Source organism: Elgaria multicarinata, chromosome 6 (assembly GCF_023053635.1).
Source record: "Elgaria multicarinata webbii isolate HBS135686 ecotype San Diego chromosome 6, rElgMul1.1.pri, whole genome shotgun sequence".
NCBI lineage: Eukaryota > Metazoa > Chordata > Lepidosauria > Squamata > Anguidae > Elgaria > Elgaria multicarinata.
Genome location: NC_086176.1, coordinates 121,385,544 through 121,401,963, shown reverse-complemented (window position 1 = coordinate 121,401,963; position 16,420 = coordinate 121,385,544). Strand labels below are relative to the sequence as shown.

The window sequence follows — 16,420 nt, the reverse complement described above, 5'->3', positions numbered from 1 at the left end:
CACCTTGGTCCCCCCACCCTGCTCTGTAGATGATTAAGAGGTGCGTTACAAGCGTGCATTTTGCTTCCCCAGCCCCGGTGTTGAGGCTGGCGTTACCTTTCCCTTTGCAGGTTTCCAGGCGGGGAATTTCAGAAACGAGGGGCCGCTGCGGAGCCTGCTCCATAAACTTGAATCGGTGCCGAAGGAATGCTCCATTGGCTTTGATGGTCACTGCGATTAGGCGCCATCCTTGATTCCACCTAGAGAACGATAGTTATTGGGTGGATTGGAAATGGATCCGATAAAAGCAGCACGCACCACCTGGCATTTCACTTCTGGTGTGTATCGTCGTGCAGGGCCTGCGCAGCCACGAAGGCTTGTGGCCGGCATCTGCGGTGACACCCTTCCTCTTCCCCTGGTGGCATCACCTTGAGATTTGTCTTTTCTTTTGCTTAGGAAACACATGCGGCGTGGGACGGGGGGGCGGGACACACACACGTGGTCCAGAGCAGGAAGAGCCAGAAGGGAGCCACTGCCCCCGCTGCAAATCTGCCAAGGCCGGCTGAACACCCAAGGGTGGCTCCCCAGTTCCTCCCAGGGGACCTGCCCTTGCCGCGTGCTCAGTCAGCTCAGCTGAAATGCAGGCCAAAGGCTTGAGGGCTCCATCCTGGGGAGTGCTTGTTCTGCTCGTGGAGGCCTGATCACCCTTTAGACTTTGCCGGGTTAATCCAACACAGACCTTGGCTGCAACTGGCTCTCCTTTTCGCAGCTGCCCTTTGACCGGACTGCCTGTATCAGTTAGGAAAGCGCACGCCAGTGGTGCCCCAGGAAGGCCAGCAAAGGCATCTCGGCGTCTCTGCCTTCAGCAACAGGATGTGACTGCTGGGGCTGCCACGCGCTGCAGCCTCTCTCCCATGGCCCTGGGGCGTCCCTGCAGCTGGAAGAGGGTGTTTTGCCTGAGCGCCGTCCTGTCATTCCTCTTCTGCTGCCTATTCCTGCTGCCCAATGCCACCCACAGGGAGCGGCAGGCCTCTGCCCGCTTCTTTGCTGCCTGGCAGGGGCCCTCTCAGAGGACTCATCCTGTAGCGGCAGCTTCAGCCCCTGGGGGCGTGGACTTTGGGCCTCTGTTCTCAGGCGCTCGCTCAGAGCCACACTGCGAGCCCCAGCAGGTGCTCCTGATCCTCGTGACTTCAGCCCCAGGCAATGCAGCGCCTCGGCAGGTGATCCGGAAGACCTGGGCCACCCAAGACAGGCGCCAGCCTTACCCGTGGCAGGCAGTGTTCCTGATTGGCCAAACCACACCTGAGGGGTCTGCCTGGCAGGTCCAGCAGGAGCAGCGGGAGTTCAGGGACATCCTGGTTGGGAACTACCTAGACACCTACCGCAATCTCACCCTGAAAGTGATGCACGGCCTCAAGTGGGCTCTTGAGCGGTGCCGGCCCAGCTATGTCCTTAAGACAGACGACGACTGCTTTGTCAACACCGAATGGCTGCCGGAGTTCCTGGCCAGGAGGAACGCCATCAAGACGGGGCTCTACGCCGGCTCCCTCTTCCCTCGGGAGAAGCGGCAAGTCATCCGGCATCCCTCCAGTAAGTGGTACGTTTCGAACCAAGATTACCCCCCGAATGAGTACCCACCGTACGCCAGTGGCGTTGGCTACATCCTGTCCCTGGATGCGGTCCGGCGGATCATGCAGGCGGCGGAGCACGTCCGCCCCATCCCCGTGGAGGACGCCTACTTGGGCATCTTGGCTCAGCGGGCCGGCCTCCGCCTGCAACCGAGCGCACGCTTCGCCAAGCAGAACGCGAGATGGCGGCTCTGCAACTACCGCTACCTGATGGTGATTCACCACCTCAGTGCACGGGAGCAGGAGGCCGCAACCCAGAGCGTGCGGGAGGCCCGCAGCGCCTGCCGCGAGACCCTCGAGATCACCCAGTGGAAGTGAGCAGCACGATCGACCGAAGGGGAGGCTCTCCCCGTGCTGCCCCCACAAGAGCTTTGCTGTGTCCTCACTGGCCACAGCCACTGCTGCTCCCCCCTGGCAGCCACCTCCTGGCCTGAGAGACAGGCGCTCCTAGGGCTGCCCAAGACTCTGCCTGACGTCCCGAGTCCCTCTTGCCAGTACCGTCTGCTCTGGCCGGCTGGCAGCAGGTTCCCAGCATCTGGAGCATGGGATGCCTTCCCAGCGCTGCTCTCCCAAGTCCTTTGAAATGGAGCTGCCAGAGAGTGGCTGTGGGACCTGCTGCCTGCATGCAAAGTACGTGCTTGAGCCTCAGCGCTCCCTTCATCAGGACAGGCTGCTACAGCCCTAACTGTGGCAGGCCCTTGGTCCCTCTGAGAGATGCTTGCTGTCCCAGGCCTCGGCGCGCGCAAGAGAGAGTGAGCAGCCTGGAGCAGCTGTCTTGCCCAAGCCGGAGATGCCCAGGGTTCTCCCGGGGGACCTTCTGCTTGCCACGCGTGGGCCTCCCCACGGAACGGAGGTCCTCCCCCAGAATCCATACCCTTCCTGCCTTCTACCTGGTCCAGTACCGGGGGGCCTTGTGACGGGGGTGGGTGGGGGACTTCCTTTCCGCCATTGCCTCTCCTCCCCGCCTTGAGAGAACCTTGCTCTGGGGGGGCCAGAAGGGCAGAGCTGATTGTGCAGGGGCGACTGCATGGAGAGGCAAGTCTGGGGAGGGCTGGGTTCTTTAAAATCCCTGCACGTAGAAAATGGGTACGTCAGGGAGAAGGGCAGAGTAGAATCTTTCTCCATAATATCTAGTTTAGGTAGCGAATGTTGTTTTCAATTCAGTCCAGTGACACCATCACCTGAAATGGTACAGCACAGGCAGGGTGTGGGGGAGGCTTACTGCCTCATGTGTTTCATGTGAAACCAGGCCTCAGTCATCAGTATTAGAAGAACACTGAGGAAACACTTGGCAAAGCCATAAGAACTCAGGAAAAGCAAAGGGGGTGCTAAAGATCCAGCCCCCCCCCCCCCCGCCCCAGCCCTGTTTTTGCCAGTGATGCCTCCTGTGACGTGCCTTAACTGGGCCCCTGGCAGAGTTGGAGAACTCTGGGCCACGGGAGACGCTGTGCCTTCGACCCCCCGACTCTGAGTAGATTCCCCTGCCGCCACCCCCCGCCAGACATACCACACGGAGAGCCAGTGTGGTAAAGTGGCAAGAGCATTGGGCCTGGGAGCCGGGAGACCCGGGTTCTAGTCTCCACTCGGCCAGGAAGTTCCCTGGGTGACTCTGAGCCAGTCACAGGGTTGTTGTCGTGAGGATAAAATGGAAAGGAGGATTATGTACACCGCCTTGGGTTCCTTACGGAGGAAAAAAGGGCAGGATATAAATGCAATAAATAGATACCTGTGTGGGGTGTCAGTCAGGGTGGGGCTTCCACCAAGGGCCACTGCCCAGCTCAAGGTGGCCTTCTAGGAGGAGAACCAGGGAGCTTCCTTGGGGGATGGGGGGGGGCAGCTTCCCCTCCACTCTCCAGCCCAGGAGAAGAGTTTGTGCCTTTTAGGAGAGCTGGGAATGGCTGTGCCTTCGGGGCAGCCAGACACACAGTGGGGAACTGTTGCAAGTCAACGTGAAATGCAAGGTGTCCAATCCGTTTGGTGTTGTTCAAATAAAATGATAATAAAGTGTAATTCAAATGTAATAATTTTTTTAACAATGGGAAGTGCCCACCTGCTTTGCCATTCTTCCTTTTGCCCCACTTGAAGCAGGTGTCCATCTCATGAAGCAACTGGGCACAACCCTGCTCGAGGTATTTCAAAAGAAAGGCAGCCGACCAACTGGCATGGGGGGGTCAGGAAGCATCTCTGGGGGTGATGGGGGGGGGAGGCTGCAGCCCCTGCTTCAGCTGTGCCCCTTGCTGGAGTCGGAAAACCTAAAGATGGTGGTTCCGAGGCTCGACTAGGGCTACCTGTGTGCCTAGTCTGGACTGTGGAATGGCCTGGCAGAGGAGATTCATCAACGTAAGTCCTTTAGCATTTAAGAAAGCTATAAAGACTGATCTCTTCTGGCAGGCCTATCCAGTGGAATTTTAGGATGCTTTTAGTATGTTTTTCAGGAAGTTTTCATAGAATCATAGAATAGCAGAGTTGGAAGGGGCCTCCAAGGCCATCGAGTCCAACCCCCTGCTCAATGCAGGAATCCACCCTAAAGCGGTGTTTTGATCAATATTTTATGTATTTTATACTTGTTGTTCCTCACCTCAATCAGGATGGAGAGGCGGGTAATAATAATAATAATAATAATAATAATAATAATAATAATAATAATAATAATAATTCTGTCCATGCCTGGCTGACGTCTATGGGATGGTTTCAAAGCAGCCGCCTGCCTCCCTGGACCAGTCGAGGGATCCAAGAGATGCATAAAAGCGCCTTGTGGAACAGCAAATGGCTCCAGGCAAAGCCAGAGGCCAATAGCAGGGCCTCCAGAGCAGCGGGCCAGGCACCACCGTGCGTAAGGGGAGAGCAGGTGGGCAGTCTCTGCAGCTGTTCCACCACAGAGGGGGTCCGGTAGGGAGTTGCAACCCCAAATTCCGCTTGCAGGGTGCAGCCAAGTCCTCCTGTGGGATTGGGGCCCTGATGGCTGTCACCCACTTACACCCGGGTCTATGGCAGTGCTTCACCACCACCACCATCCCCGCCTTCCCCCTCCCCACTGGAGATTTTGCGTCCATCTGCCTGGCCTTTCCCAGCCTCTTTTTGTCCGTCTCCATCAGCTGGACCGTCCCAGCCGGTCTTGCCGCTTCCGGGCCTCCCTCCCTCCCCCTCCCCCCGCTGCCTCCTGGCCCAGCCAGTACTTCCATAGTCCTCCGCTTCTGACCGCTGCTCCGATATTCCTGTGTGGGAAAGGGGGCTGCCATGCTGAAAACCTTTTCCTGGTTTTAATATTTTATTACAAAAATAAACTCGTACAAAAATCTGAGGGTTTTCCTGTAGCGTCGCGAACATCGACTCTGCCTTCACACAGAGATGCCAAAGGAGTCCCTGGTGCGGAGTCCACAAACCTCTGCAAAGGCGGGTGGGTTCAGGGTCGGTCGGCTCAAGGCGGGTGGGCCAAGCAGCGAGGGGCCGGGAGCGACCCAGCCTCCACCTTGAGACAGGGAGAGGTGGGCGGGAGGCCAGGGGAGCAGGCCTGGCACGGACCTCCGTAGACGGGATCAGCCCAGTTGGTGGTAGAGCAGTCCTGGCTCTGGTACAGCAGCTCCTGCAGGCTTTCACCCACTTGCACCAGGTTGTCAGAAATGCAGTGCCGGTGAGAGACGGTGTCGCTGGCCAGGCTTTCCAGGAGCAGCTGCTGCTGCTGCGACGTGCACAGGATCTGCACCAGGATCTGCTGCATGCTCTGGAGCAGGCTGACCATGCAGGGCCCTGCAAGGAGAGGCAGCAGCAAGGGTGACAACCTGTGGGTGCCCAAGGGCACCAAACGAGGCACATCCTGGCCTGAGCAGACAAGTGAGGATTTTTAGCATCGCCTGTTATATTTCAAAAGCATCTGCCCCATGCTGCATAGGCTTCTTGACCATTTTCCCTCCTACCAAGAGATATGATGCCAGGACAACACCTGCCCTGAAAAAAGGCTCCGAGGCACTTCACGTCCCGCACCCCCAAACTGCTCCCTCAATCACGGTGTCCCTGCAGAAGGCAGTCTGAGGGCGCATGGAGTGCCAGCCTCCCAGGGCCTCTACCCACCCCACCCCCGAAGTCTAGCTCAGACCAGCCCAGCAGAAAGAGCAGGGCAGCATTTCAGAAAACTGACCCCCCCCCAACCCCGGTCAGACAGTGCAAGACCATTGCTCCCAAGGTGGGGGATGGAGCCCGGGCTGTGTGCCCTGAGGCCTTTGCCTTCACGGCTGGCTCCCCCCCCCCCCCGGGCAAAAGGACCTGAGCAGCTCGAAGTAACACAAAGCCACTCACCTGGCGTGCCTGGTGCAGACAAGGCCTGCTGGCCCATCGCTGCCTGTTCCTCTTCTGCAGCCTCTGGAGAGCCCTTCTCCCTAGCAGGGACTGGCTGGGCCTGGTCTCCTGCCAGCCCCACCAGGGTCTCCTGGCCCTCAGCTGGTAAACCTGCAAGAGTCAGAAAAGGGCTTGCTGTGATAACAGCTGCATGGATTTTTTAAAAATCCGTCCTGTCTGTATTCCACAACTTGTCAGGCAGCGTCCTTCGGTCACTGACACCACTGGATTTTTAACCAGAATTTCATTCTACCTGCACTCGTTTGCATTTGCAGGAATGTGCATTAACATCTGTGCATCGCTGCATTAGTGCTAATTTGCAGTTGTGCAAATGCAAATTAGTGAAAATCCAAAAAACAAAAGAAAAAGTGAAAAACGGGTCTGCAAGTTCTCAGAATCAGTGTGACCTGGGGGAAAAGGCAGTCTACTACAGAAGCTGTAGGTTGGATTTATACAAATCTGAACTCAATTTGAATCCATTGCAGAGTTCCCCAACATCCTGGACTAGACTCCAAGCTGTGCTTTGGCTGTGGGCAACATCTCTGTCCTTGCTGCATTTGTGTGGCAGAGAGCAGCAAGGCAATGAGCCAGTGGGATGGAGTGCATTTGGACACAACCGTGTGGAAGAATCATGGGAAACAGGGATCACAGAGTCAGGAATGGGGGGTGCACAAAGCCCAGGGTATTCCAACCAACGGCAGCAATGTGCCAAATACTTCAAGTATTATCCAGATTCCGGCTGGACATCAGGAAAAACTTCCTGACTGTTAGAGCAGTACAACTCTGGAACCCATGAACAAGGGAGGTGGTGGGCTCTCCCACACTAGAGGCCTTCAAGAGGCAGTTGGGCAGCCATCCGTCAGGGATGCTTTAAGGTGGATTTCTGCACTGAGCAGCGGGTTGGACTCTGGCCTTAAAAGCCCCTTCCAACTCTATGATACTTGGCTCAGCCACACTGAGCCAAGTATCCCCCATCTTGTAACTGTGCCTTTGGTTTCTATTTTCGAGATGTAGAACTTGGCATTTATCCCTATTAAATTTTGTTCTGTTGTTTACAGCCCAGCACTCCAGCCTATCAAGATCACTTTGAAGTTTGTTTCGGTCTTCCAGGGTATTAGCTATCCCACCCAATTTGGTGTCATCTGCAAATTTGATCAGCGTTCCCTGCACCTCCTCGTCCAAATCATTAATAAAAATGTTGAAGAGCACTGGGCCCAGGACTGAGCCCTGCGGCACCCCACTCGTTGCCTCTCCCCAGTTTGAGAAGGTACCATTGATAAGTACTCTTTGAGTCCGATTCTGTAGCCAACTGTGAATCCACCTAATAGTTGTTCCATCTAGCCCACTTTTAGCTAGTTTGTTAATCAGAATATCATGGGGCACTTTGTCAAAAGCTTTGCTGAAGTCAAGATATATTATGTCCACAGCATTCCCACAGTCCACAAGGGAGGTTACCCGATAAAAGAATGAGATCAGGTCAGTCTGGCAGGATTTGTTCTTGACAAATCCATGCTGGCTTCTAGTAACCTTGACGCAGCACATATTCAAACTATAGAATTTGCTACCACAAGATGTAGCACTGGCCACAATTCGGATGGCTTTAAAAAGAGTTAGACAAACTCCTGGAGGAGGCTATCAATGGCTACTGGTCCTGATGGCTCTGTGCTACCTCCAGTAATAAGTGGCAGTAAGCCTATGTACAGCAGTTTCTGGGAAACATGGGTGGGAGGGTGCTATCGCACTCATATCCTGCTTCTGGTTGGTGACTGTGTGAACAGCATGCTGGACTAGATAGATCCTTGGTCTCATCCAGCAGGGCTCTTCTCTTCTCATGTTCCCCCAAGCACGTCATGAGGCACACAGCCCTGGAGGTCCTTACAGAGGCATCACATCACATGGCCAGTCACTGACCCACCAGGCCTCCGAGGTGCCAGCACCAATACCCCAACTCAGGACCGATTCTGGTGCCCACACTTGGTGCCCACACACCCCTCCGCACCTATGAACGGTCAGGCCACTCTCCCCCTTCCGCCCTGATGGAGTTGCCTGCTGTACCTCGTGGCTGTGGGGAGGGCGGCGATGCCTCAGTCTCCGGGTGGGGCTTGTTCTGGCACGAAGGCAGCAGCTTCCCGAGATCTGGAAGGAAAGAGGTGGGGGGAGGAAGTCACAGGGAAATGCTGCCTGGCGCTAGTGTCTTCCAGAGTGGCCCTCTTCCAGGAAAGAGGCACCGCCAGAAACACACCAGCGGGCACTGCCCAAGGCGCTTTTGGGGACTGCAGAGATGTCGGGATGGGACTGAAGGGCTCAGACAAGCAAGAGGGGGGCCCACCACAGGCCTCTGCCAGTAGGATCCAGCAGCGGCTGGCTTCCTCAGGTTCCTTAAGCTATGGCCTGCGAGTGCGGAGACAAGGTGGGCAGCACACGACCTTGTGACCGCTGGAGATTCACCGCCTGCCAGCTTCCATTTTTAAGAAAAGATTCTAGGCCTCACTGTTGAGAAGAAAAGCTTGAGACAGTGCAGGCAAAGGTCGCTCAAAGCAGAACGGCTGGTGGTCCCCAATGATTGGGTGGGGGGAGGGGCTCAGCCCTACTCCCTGCAACTGCTGCTGCCACTACTCCCACCCACCCCCACCCTGCCCACTTCCCCTCTTAACTCCCCCTGCACCACCCGGGCACCTACCACCAAACGCTGGATCCTGCAAGCCTCGAGCCAGGGCCAGGGAGAAACACACACCTCAGCCCCTCCCTCGGGGGCGGCGGGGCGGGCTTTCTTACCTGGCAGGCGTCTTTCCCCGAACACGGGGCACCCGGCCGCTTTCCAGATCTTCTTCATGGTCTTGTAGTGGGGGGGCACCCGCGGAGAGTGGCCCCCCGCCTGCTGGCACGTCTGCCACTCGGAGTAGAAGGCCTGCTTGAGGGCCTTCCACTTGGAGCGGCACTGGGCCACGTTGCGGCTGTAGCCGGCGGCCGCCAGCCCCCCGGAGATGGCGCGCCACAGGGCCTCGTTGGGGCGCGAGGTGGAGGCCATCAGCAGCGCCGCCGCCCCGCTGCCTCTGACCAGCGCCAGCAGGCAGCCCACCTCCTGCCAGGTCCACGCGCGGCCCCTGGGCATCATTCAGGGGGGCTCCGAGAGGCGGCACCTGCAGGAAGCCGGAGAAGCAAAGGGAGGCGCGTGGGCCGGGGGCGGGGCGCAGCGCGGCGACCCCGAAGCAACGCTTGGGCCATGCTCGCGCGAGGACCAAGCCCGGTGCAGCCCAGGCCCGGCCCTGGCGCAGGGGTGGGAAGAGAAGGCGCTGCAGCCCCGGGGTGAGAGGGCGCCCCGGCGAGGGCAGGAGGCCCTCCAAGAACCGGGCCCCTCCGGAGAGGTCTGCCCGCTCTGCGGGAGCAGGACGGGAAGCGGTGGCCGTCGCCCACCTGGCTCGCCTGCCATGAAGGGGTCCCGCGGCTCCGTGCCAGGGGGGCAACCCTGCAGGTCCCCGCCAGGCTCAGCCCGCTGCGCTTCCGGAGGGGCGGCGGCAGCCTCGCCAGCCCTGCCCGCGACCCCGGCTCTGCCCGCTCCCGCCGCCTCTGCGCCTCCGCAGATGCCGCACCTGGCTCCGGGCCCCCCGGGCTTTGCAGCGCGCCTGCCTCGGGGCCGCTTCTGCTCCGGCCGCGCCCTGGGCAGTCATGCGGGGTGGGTGGGGCTCCCCGCGCCCTCTGCCCTCCGGACGGACGACGTCCTGCTGACGGAACGGCACTCTGCACACGCTCAGGGGCACGTTCTTTAAGAGCCTCCGCGGCTGTGGCTGGTGGCCGCGCCAGCGGCGAGGGCGCCCCGCGGAGCCCTGTCTGCCGCCGCCAGGCCCCGCTCCGAGCCGCAGCGCACGTGTGGCGGAACTGCGCGGCAGGTCGGCGGCTCCCGGCAGCTGCGGCGCTTGCAGTCGGCGCGGCCGGGCACCGCTGGAGGCGGCCGGGCCGGAGGAGCGTGCGCGGCCGCGGGGGGGGGGGGGGTGGCGACGCGGCCGGCGCGTGGCTCTGGGAAACGTAGTCCGCTTCGGACCGGCGGGCGCGCGAGGCTCTTCGCCGGCAGGTTGGCGACGGAGCCGAGGCGACGTGCTCCCCGCCCCGGACAAGGCAGCGGCCCCGGCCTGGCGGAGGGGGCGCGCGGGCTGATCACCCCGCCCCACGGGCGGCTGGAGAAGGGGCAGACCCGCCCCCAGTGCAGGTTAATGACAGGGTAACTACTCTAGTGGACAACGGGAAGGCTGTGGCAGGGTTTTTTTTAGTGTGCAGTTGGAAAAAAAACATGTGCAGTTGGAAATCTGATAATGTGCAGTTGGAAAAAGTGGTGAAAAAAAGATGCTATGTGTTATTATGTGTATGTGTTTATTAAGAACTTAACAACAGACAAAGTCAGGGATGGCGTGTAACTCAAATTGTATAAGGGTGGACTGTGCTCAGTTCTCATACAGCAAATGCCCAAACCATTCTAAAACAACAACACCCTTTTTCTTTTTGGACAGAACCTCCTCTTCTTCACCTCCATCTTTGGGCAGGTGATGCTTTGTCGCACCCTTGTAAATACCGTTAAAGTACTCCTGTCCTTGTGCTTTAGGCCTGTCTTGTACCCTATGTACTTTCTTCTGCAGCCAATGCAAAACAGCTTGTCTGGGGTCCCAGTCGGCCAGTGGTGACACGTTTTAACGAATATAAAGATATAAGTTATCGGTTGACACAGATAGTCAGGCCCTACTTTTACTTTTGAGTGCAACACTTGCACTTATGAGCCTCTGGACATCAGCACTATGATCCTCGCCCACATCCTCATGGGTGAGGATCGTAGTGACATTCTTGTGATTCGGTGACCCTGGAAAGATCTTGACCTTGTCTCTCAAAGCCATGGTGCACACACTTTCAATGTCCAATATTTCTTCCTACTCCACTCCCAATTCTGTGAGATCCAAGTCTGCTCCCAATGTGTCACAAAATGGTTTTGCATTATTTATTTAACTGGTGGTGCAACTTACACCTCTTGGCCTCCTCATTATTGGGATCAGTCCTTTCAGTTGTTTTGGTCCAGTCTCATCCATTTCAGTGCTTTCATGCAGAGCCTCCACCCACCTACCAAGCAGAGGTATCTCTGTGAGAGCATTGGTTTTAGATCTGACCACCACTGTCATCCTCAGCAGGTCCAGGATGGTGAAAGCATCTGCTTGAAGCTGCTTCTGGTACCTGCTGGACACAGAAAGGAAGTCTGCCAGAAATGCCATGAGTTTAACGTTTTCCTCTGTGACGAGGGAAGTAAAGAATCCCTTGCTGCCATCCTCCTTCAATAGTTCGAAGTACGTAACAAGTGTGTGCCAAGAGTGAAGAATTGTATCCATGAGGGAGAAGGAGTACTCTGTCCATCTTACCTCAGAGATGATGGTTGGGAGTGATAGCAAGCAAAGTTTGTTTGCTTCAGCCAAGTCATTCAGTTCTCAGGTGTGCACACCTGATACATGGAAGAAAGAGCAGATTGAACCCAGCTTCTGAAAAACGTGGCTCACTTCAATGACAGTGTTGCACACTTTTTCCATGCCAGGTTGAACCTGTGGATGGAACACCAGGTCTTGATGAGTGGGATGTTATTGTCAGTGCCTCACATACATTCCTCAAACAGGTGGCACAATCCTGCTTCCTCCCCAGTGTCAACTGATGCTCCATCAGTCACAATCGAAGAGGCATTTTTGAAAATATTCTGTGTGGCAGTGTCTCCAATCACACCCTTGCAACTCTCTTCAGTTGTAGACATGAGGCCCTGCACCCCACGCATTGTTGGCTCTTGTGCTTCCAAGAAGTATTGCTCTTCTTCTCCAGATTTGAGAACCACTTTGGACAATGTATAAATTTTATCTATATGTGTCCTGCCTACTGATCCATCACTGCAGTGACAGGGCTAATGTGTCCTTGTACAACTTTTTCTGGAGACACTCCTGGTCATTCTCTACAATGCATTGGAGGAAATCATGATTACCATTTGGACTCACATATTGAAGATCAATAGGAACATCATTCAGCAGCTGTGGAGAATTGAATGAGAAGGCCTGGGAAAACTGGCTGATAACACGTGCAGGAAAGGAGTGTCCACTCAAGGTGGGGGGTTTTTTGGCATCTGCATACACATGAAGCATTAGACCTCCAACCTTGTCAGCCAACTTTTCTGTTGCTTTCTAATAGCTTTGCCCATATTGCTTCCCTGAAGATCTCCACTGTGGGGAGAGAAGCAATATGATGGGCCGTTACATATTCAGCATGGAAGTTGATCGCCAAATGAGCATTTACAGTTTCTTTCCAATAAACTATGGCAGGCATTTTTGAAGTATTCAGGAAGATCTTTACAGTGTTCTGGTTGCTGTAACATGGGATACATCAAACGTAGTGATGCCCTTTTAAGTGTATATCAGAGGAACATGTGTTCTTTTCCCCTTTGCCCTTCGATGATTTTGACGATGATCCAATGTCTCCAATAGTGATGGCTGTAGTCTGTGGTTGGTCCATGGTGCTGCCACTGCTGTGAACCTCTACATTGTCCTGGTTGTTGCAATGTCACCTACTCCCAGAGCAAATGGAACTACTGATGTGTCTTCTTGAAGCTGTAGAACTGTCCTTGCTATCTTGTCCATCTCTACTGACAGGTTTTGCCTGATGTTTAACAGCACCTGACTTCGACTTGACAACGAGGCATCCTGTGACATCCTCTCGGCCATTACTGAATGTGAACACACACACACACACACACACACACACACACAAAAGCATAAAGACAATTATGAAGTCTGTGTCCCAAAAAGACCAAAAAGGCAGAAGAAACAATCACAGAATGCAATTATGCACTTGCACTTCTGCCACCAGATTTTGTTCCATCACTTTGTTGTTCAAGCAGGGGGAAGCCTGGAAAATTGTCCTCTAGCAACACTCTCTTTGAACTTGGGGTTGTATGTCTGCAACCTGCTCTAAAGCCTAAACTTTTCTTTAAACCAGAATTCCTTGGATTTAGGCAAACAGGAGGGAGGTGTATTGTTTACAGATCCAGTCCATTTTTTTTGGTAGTAGCTGTTAAGGCCAGCCGGACACTGGCGTTGCTCCAGCCCCATGCAATCACACACACAAGCTAGCCTGGCCAGAGAGCCATGATGAAATCTGGCAGCAGCCGGCCTTGTACATAACATTCCAGCTTCATAATAAATAAGTTTGCTGTACCTCAACTCTTTCCTGGGTAGTTCCTGAATACCACAGACTTTACAGGAGGAGGATCTATTCCCTCTGGCCCTCTCTCCCTTTGGAGCAATCTACCAGACACACAGTTCTGCGGCTTGTATTGGGACAAGCAACAAAAGCAACTAACAGCTAACACATCTTATTTTGTGGCCCTAAGCGTCCAGGATTACCTACACCAGAGTCCTCCCGAGTCACTCTTTTCAGAGACTGAAGCTGCCCCAGGCCCAGGCAGTTTTCTCTAGGAGGTCAGAGAACTTAACCAAACCAATCTTAAATTGCCTCTTTGCTGTACGTCAGAGAAAATGGAGACTTACCAACTTTTTTCTGTCTTCCTCTTCCTGTCTGCTCAAGAAGTGACTCAAAAGCCATTCTCATGTCATTGGTCCGGAGAGAAGCTTCTCTCTTGCAAACAAACTAAGTAGCTTCCCTTAACTGCTGTGCTTGCTTGTAAACAGACTAACCTCTTCACTCCCAGGAAATTCCATAGGATTGTAGTGTTCCCTTGGAAGGTTTCCCCTGAGGTGAGGTTTGGGAGTTAAGCAATTACAGTGTCCAAATAGGAGTTGTTAAATCACGTAGTGAGAGAGAAAGCCGTCATCTTTGTTCAAACCACGTTGTATAGCGTCCGGTTTCTTGATAATTTCCAGTTCAGTGTTTCTTGTTGGATTCTTCCTCTGTGGTGTATTTGTTGTAATGCAGTGGTTTTCAAATCAGCGGGTGTTCAGGAAATGTGTGAACATTTCACACATTTGTGAATGTGTGAAATGTGGGTTGTTTTATCTGTGCCCACCCTGTTTTGATGTAAGCCCTTTCTATTAGAAATTAAGTTCTATAGCAATTTGACCCAAACTGTAATGGAAAATATATTGAGCAACACTTGCTCAACCAACAAGAAGTGTTGACACATTAGTCAGAGTGTGAGCCTCCCAGCGAGGACAGGAAGAGTAGTAACCACAAAGGAACAGATGTTCCAGGATTGCAATACCCATCTATGTATTGTTTTTCTAGTCTTAGAATTATCTGCACTCTGCACATGCATAAATGCCTTGTCTGTCATTGGTTACTGTATTGCAAAACTGTATTATGATTGGTTTATTATATGAGGAAGTTCTGTTGTTGCTTCTGAGGATGTTACCCTATAAGTATCTTAGCTTTGCCTGCAACTAGTGGGCAGTCCTTCAGATCCTCTAGGGTTTGCCACCTTGCAGCGCTGCAGGCTGCTCGTAATAAAACTTTTCCAAGATGAGAGAAATTGTGTCTTGAGAGTCTTTGACCGCCACTCAGCGAACCAAGGGAACCTGCCCTTTCGGGTTCCTCCACACGGGAGTGAGGGGAGATGTCTGACAGGGCATTTCTGCAGTTGGAAAATTTGCTTAAAAAATTCCCTGGGCTGTGGACACAATCTACCTCAATTTCAGCAAAGTTTTTGACAAGGTTCCACATCACATTCTCATTGACAAGCTGCTAAAGTTTGGCTTGGATGGCTCCACAGTACGGTGGGTCCACAACTGACTGGCGAACGGTGCTCAGAGAGTCAGCATTGATGGCTCTTCATCAGGTTGGAGAGCAGTAATAACCAGCGGGGTACCACAGGGTTCTGTCTTGGGGACAGAATTATTCAACATTTTTATTAATGACCTGGAAGATGGGATTCATGGGATTCTTATCTAATTTGCGGATGGCACAAAACTTGGAGGTCTGGCCATGACCCATGATGACAGAATGAGATTGCAGTCTCAACAGCCATTTCTTCCCAGCTGCAGCTGAGGGAGGGGTGAAACGCTGAAACCTGGCTGGGACGAGCTGCTATTAGGCTCCTCTTCTGGTGGCCTGGTACTTTATTTATTTATTTATTTATTTATTTATTTATTTTATTACATTTTTATACCGCCCAATAGCTGAAGCTCTCTTTAAGGAGGGTTGTGTCCCTTTTGGAACGTTAAGAATTTGTGTCTGATGAAGTGAGCAAACAATTCGTTAAAAAACATATCAATAAAACATTCAAATATAAAACAACTCAATACATGAAAAATGAATTCAATATTACAAAGAAACAAATACTAAGCAGTATCACAATTAATTGGGGTGGGTGGGGAGACCAATAAAAAATATCTGTAGTCTGTAGTCCCGGTCTTACCCCACCTCAAGGGCCTGAAGCAGCCTGGCTATATACAGTTCAAGGGTGTGGGGAGTTCCATCAGACATTCCTCCCAGCAAAGATACAAGAAATCTGGCATACAGCTCACTATTTAAATACGTTACCATATTTCAACACCTTTGCATATGTGGGCCTCCAGACATAGAGGACGTTATTCAACATATATGCACAGGTGTTAATATGCAAGAGCATTTCTGTACATCCCATCCCGATATGAAGGCGGCCTTGTCTGGAAGCGTAATTCCATAAATCCTTAGCTCAGAGTGAGTCAAGGAATTAAAACAGTTCAAATGACCCGCTACGACATGGTGGTGAAGCATTTTGAGCCAAACATTCAGGCTTAGCCTGTCATGTGAACCATGCCTACATAACCACAGTTTAAATACACACACTAACCATTTTCTGCAAAAGGATTAGCGGACTAACCATGGCTTAGTGTGCTGTCTGAAAAGGCCCAGTGAGAGAAAACTCATATACCCTTATAAAGATGTTACCACCTATCATAGCAATGGTACCATCTTGTTTTCCACATCTTTATTTTTTATTTATTTTATTTATTTATTTTTTAATTCCCCATTCAGAATTTCAGAGCGGTGGATAAAATAAAAACATTAAAAGTACATTTTAAAAGAAACAAAGTGCAAAATAAACTGCAGCTGGTCATTAAGGGAAGGTTCCTGGAACAACAACATTTTCAGGAGGCGCCGGAAGGAATACAAAGTTGGCACCTGCCTGACCTCCAGAGGCAGGGAATTCCATAGGAGGGGGGCCACCACACTGAAGGCTCTTTGCCTGGTGGAGTCAAGTCAGACAACAGGTCTATGTGGAACCACCAGGAAGGAGCCTGCCCTTGGATGACCTCACTGACCAGGCAGGTTGGTAAGGGAGAAAGCGCTCTCTCAGGTATCTTGGTCCCAACTTGTTTAGGACTTTGTATGCTAGTACAAGAGCCTTCAACCTGGCCCGGTAGCGAATAGGCAGCCAGTGCAGTTCCCTCAGCAGAGGAGTTACATGCTGGAAAGGGGCAGCTCCAGACAACAGCGGAGCTGCTGCGTTCTGACCTAGCTCCAGCTTCTGGAGCAGC

The 16,420-nt window shown here is 53.4% G+C and overlaps 2 protein-coding genes across 2 annotated transcripts; one reads left to right on the top strand and one right to left on the bottom strand.

Annotated features, from left to right (window-relative positions):
- Positions 1-585: 585 nt before the first annotated feature.
- On the top strand, positions 586-2,498 carry LOC134400394 (beta-1,3-galactosyltransferase 5-like). Its single transcript, XM_063128728.1, has one exon. It carries the CDS (start codon positions 894-896, stop codon positions 1,923-1,925), a length of 1,032 nt encoding a protein of 343 aa, XP_062984798.1. The 5' UTR covers positions 586-893; the 3' UTR covers positions 1,926-2,498.
- Positions 2,499-4,929: 2,431 nt separating this feature from the next.
- LOC134400395 (uncharacterized) lies at positions 4,930-9,101 on the bottom strand. Its single transcript, XM_063128729.1, has 4 exons — positions 8,715-9,101; positions 7,995-8,075; positions 5,901-6,050; positions 4,930-5,354 (listed from the first exon to the last, which is right to left on the bottom strand). Exons 1-4 carry the CDS (start codon positions 9,052-9,054, stop codon positions 5,026-5,028), a joined length of 900 nt encoding a protein of 299 aa, XP_062984799.1. The 5' UTR covers positions 9,055-9,101; the 3' UTR covers positions 4,930-5,025.
- Positions 9,102-16,420: the final 7,319 nt, after the last annotated feature.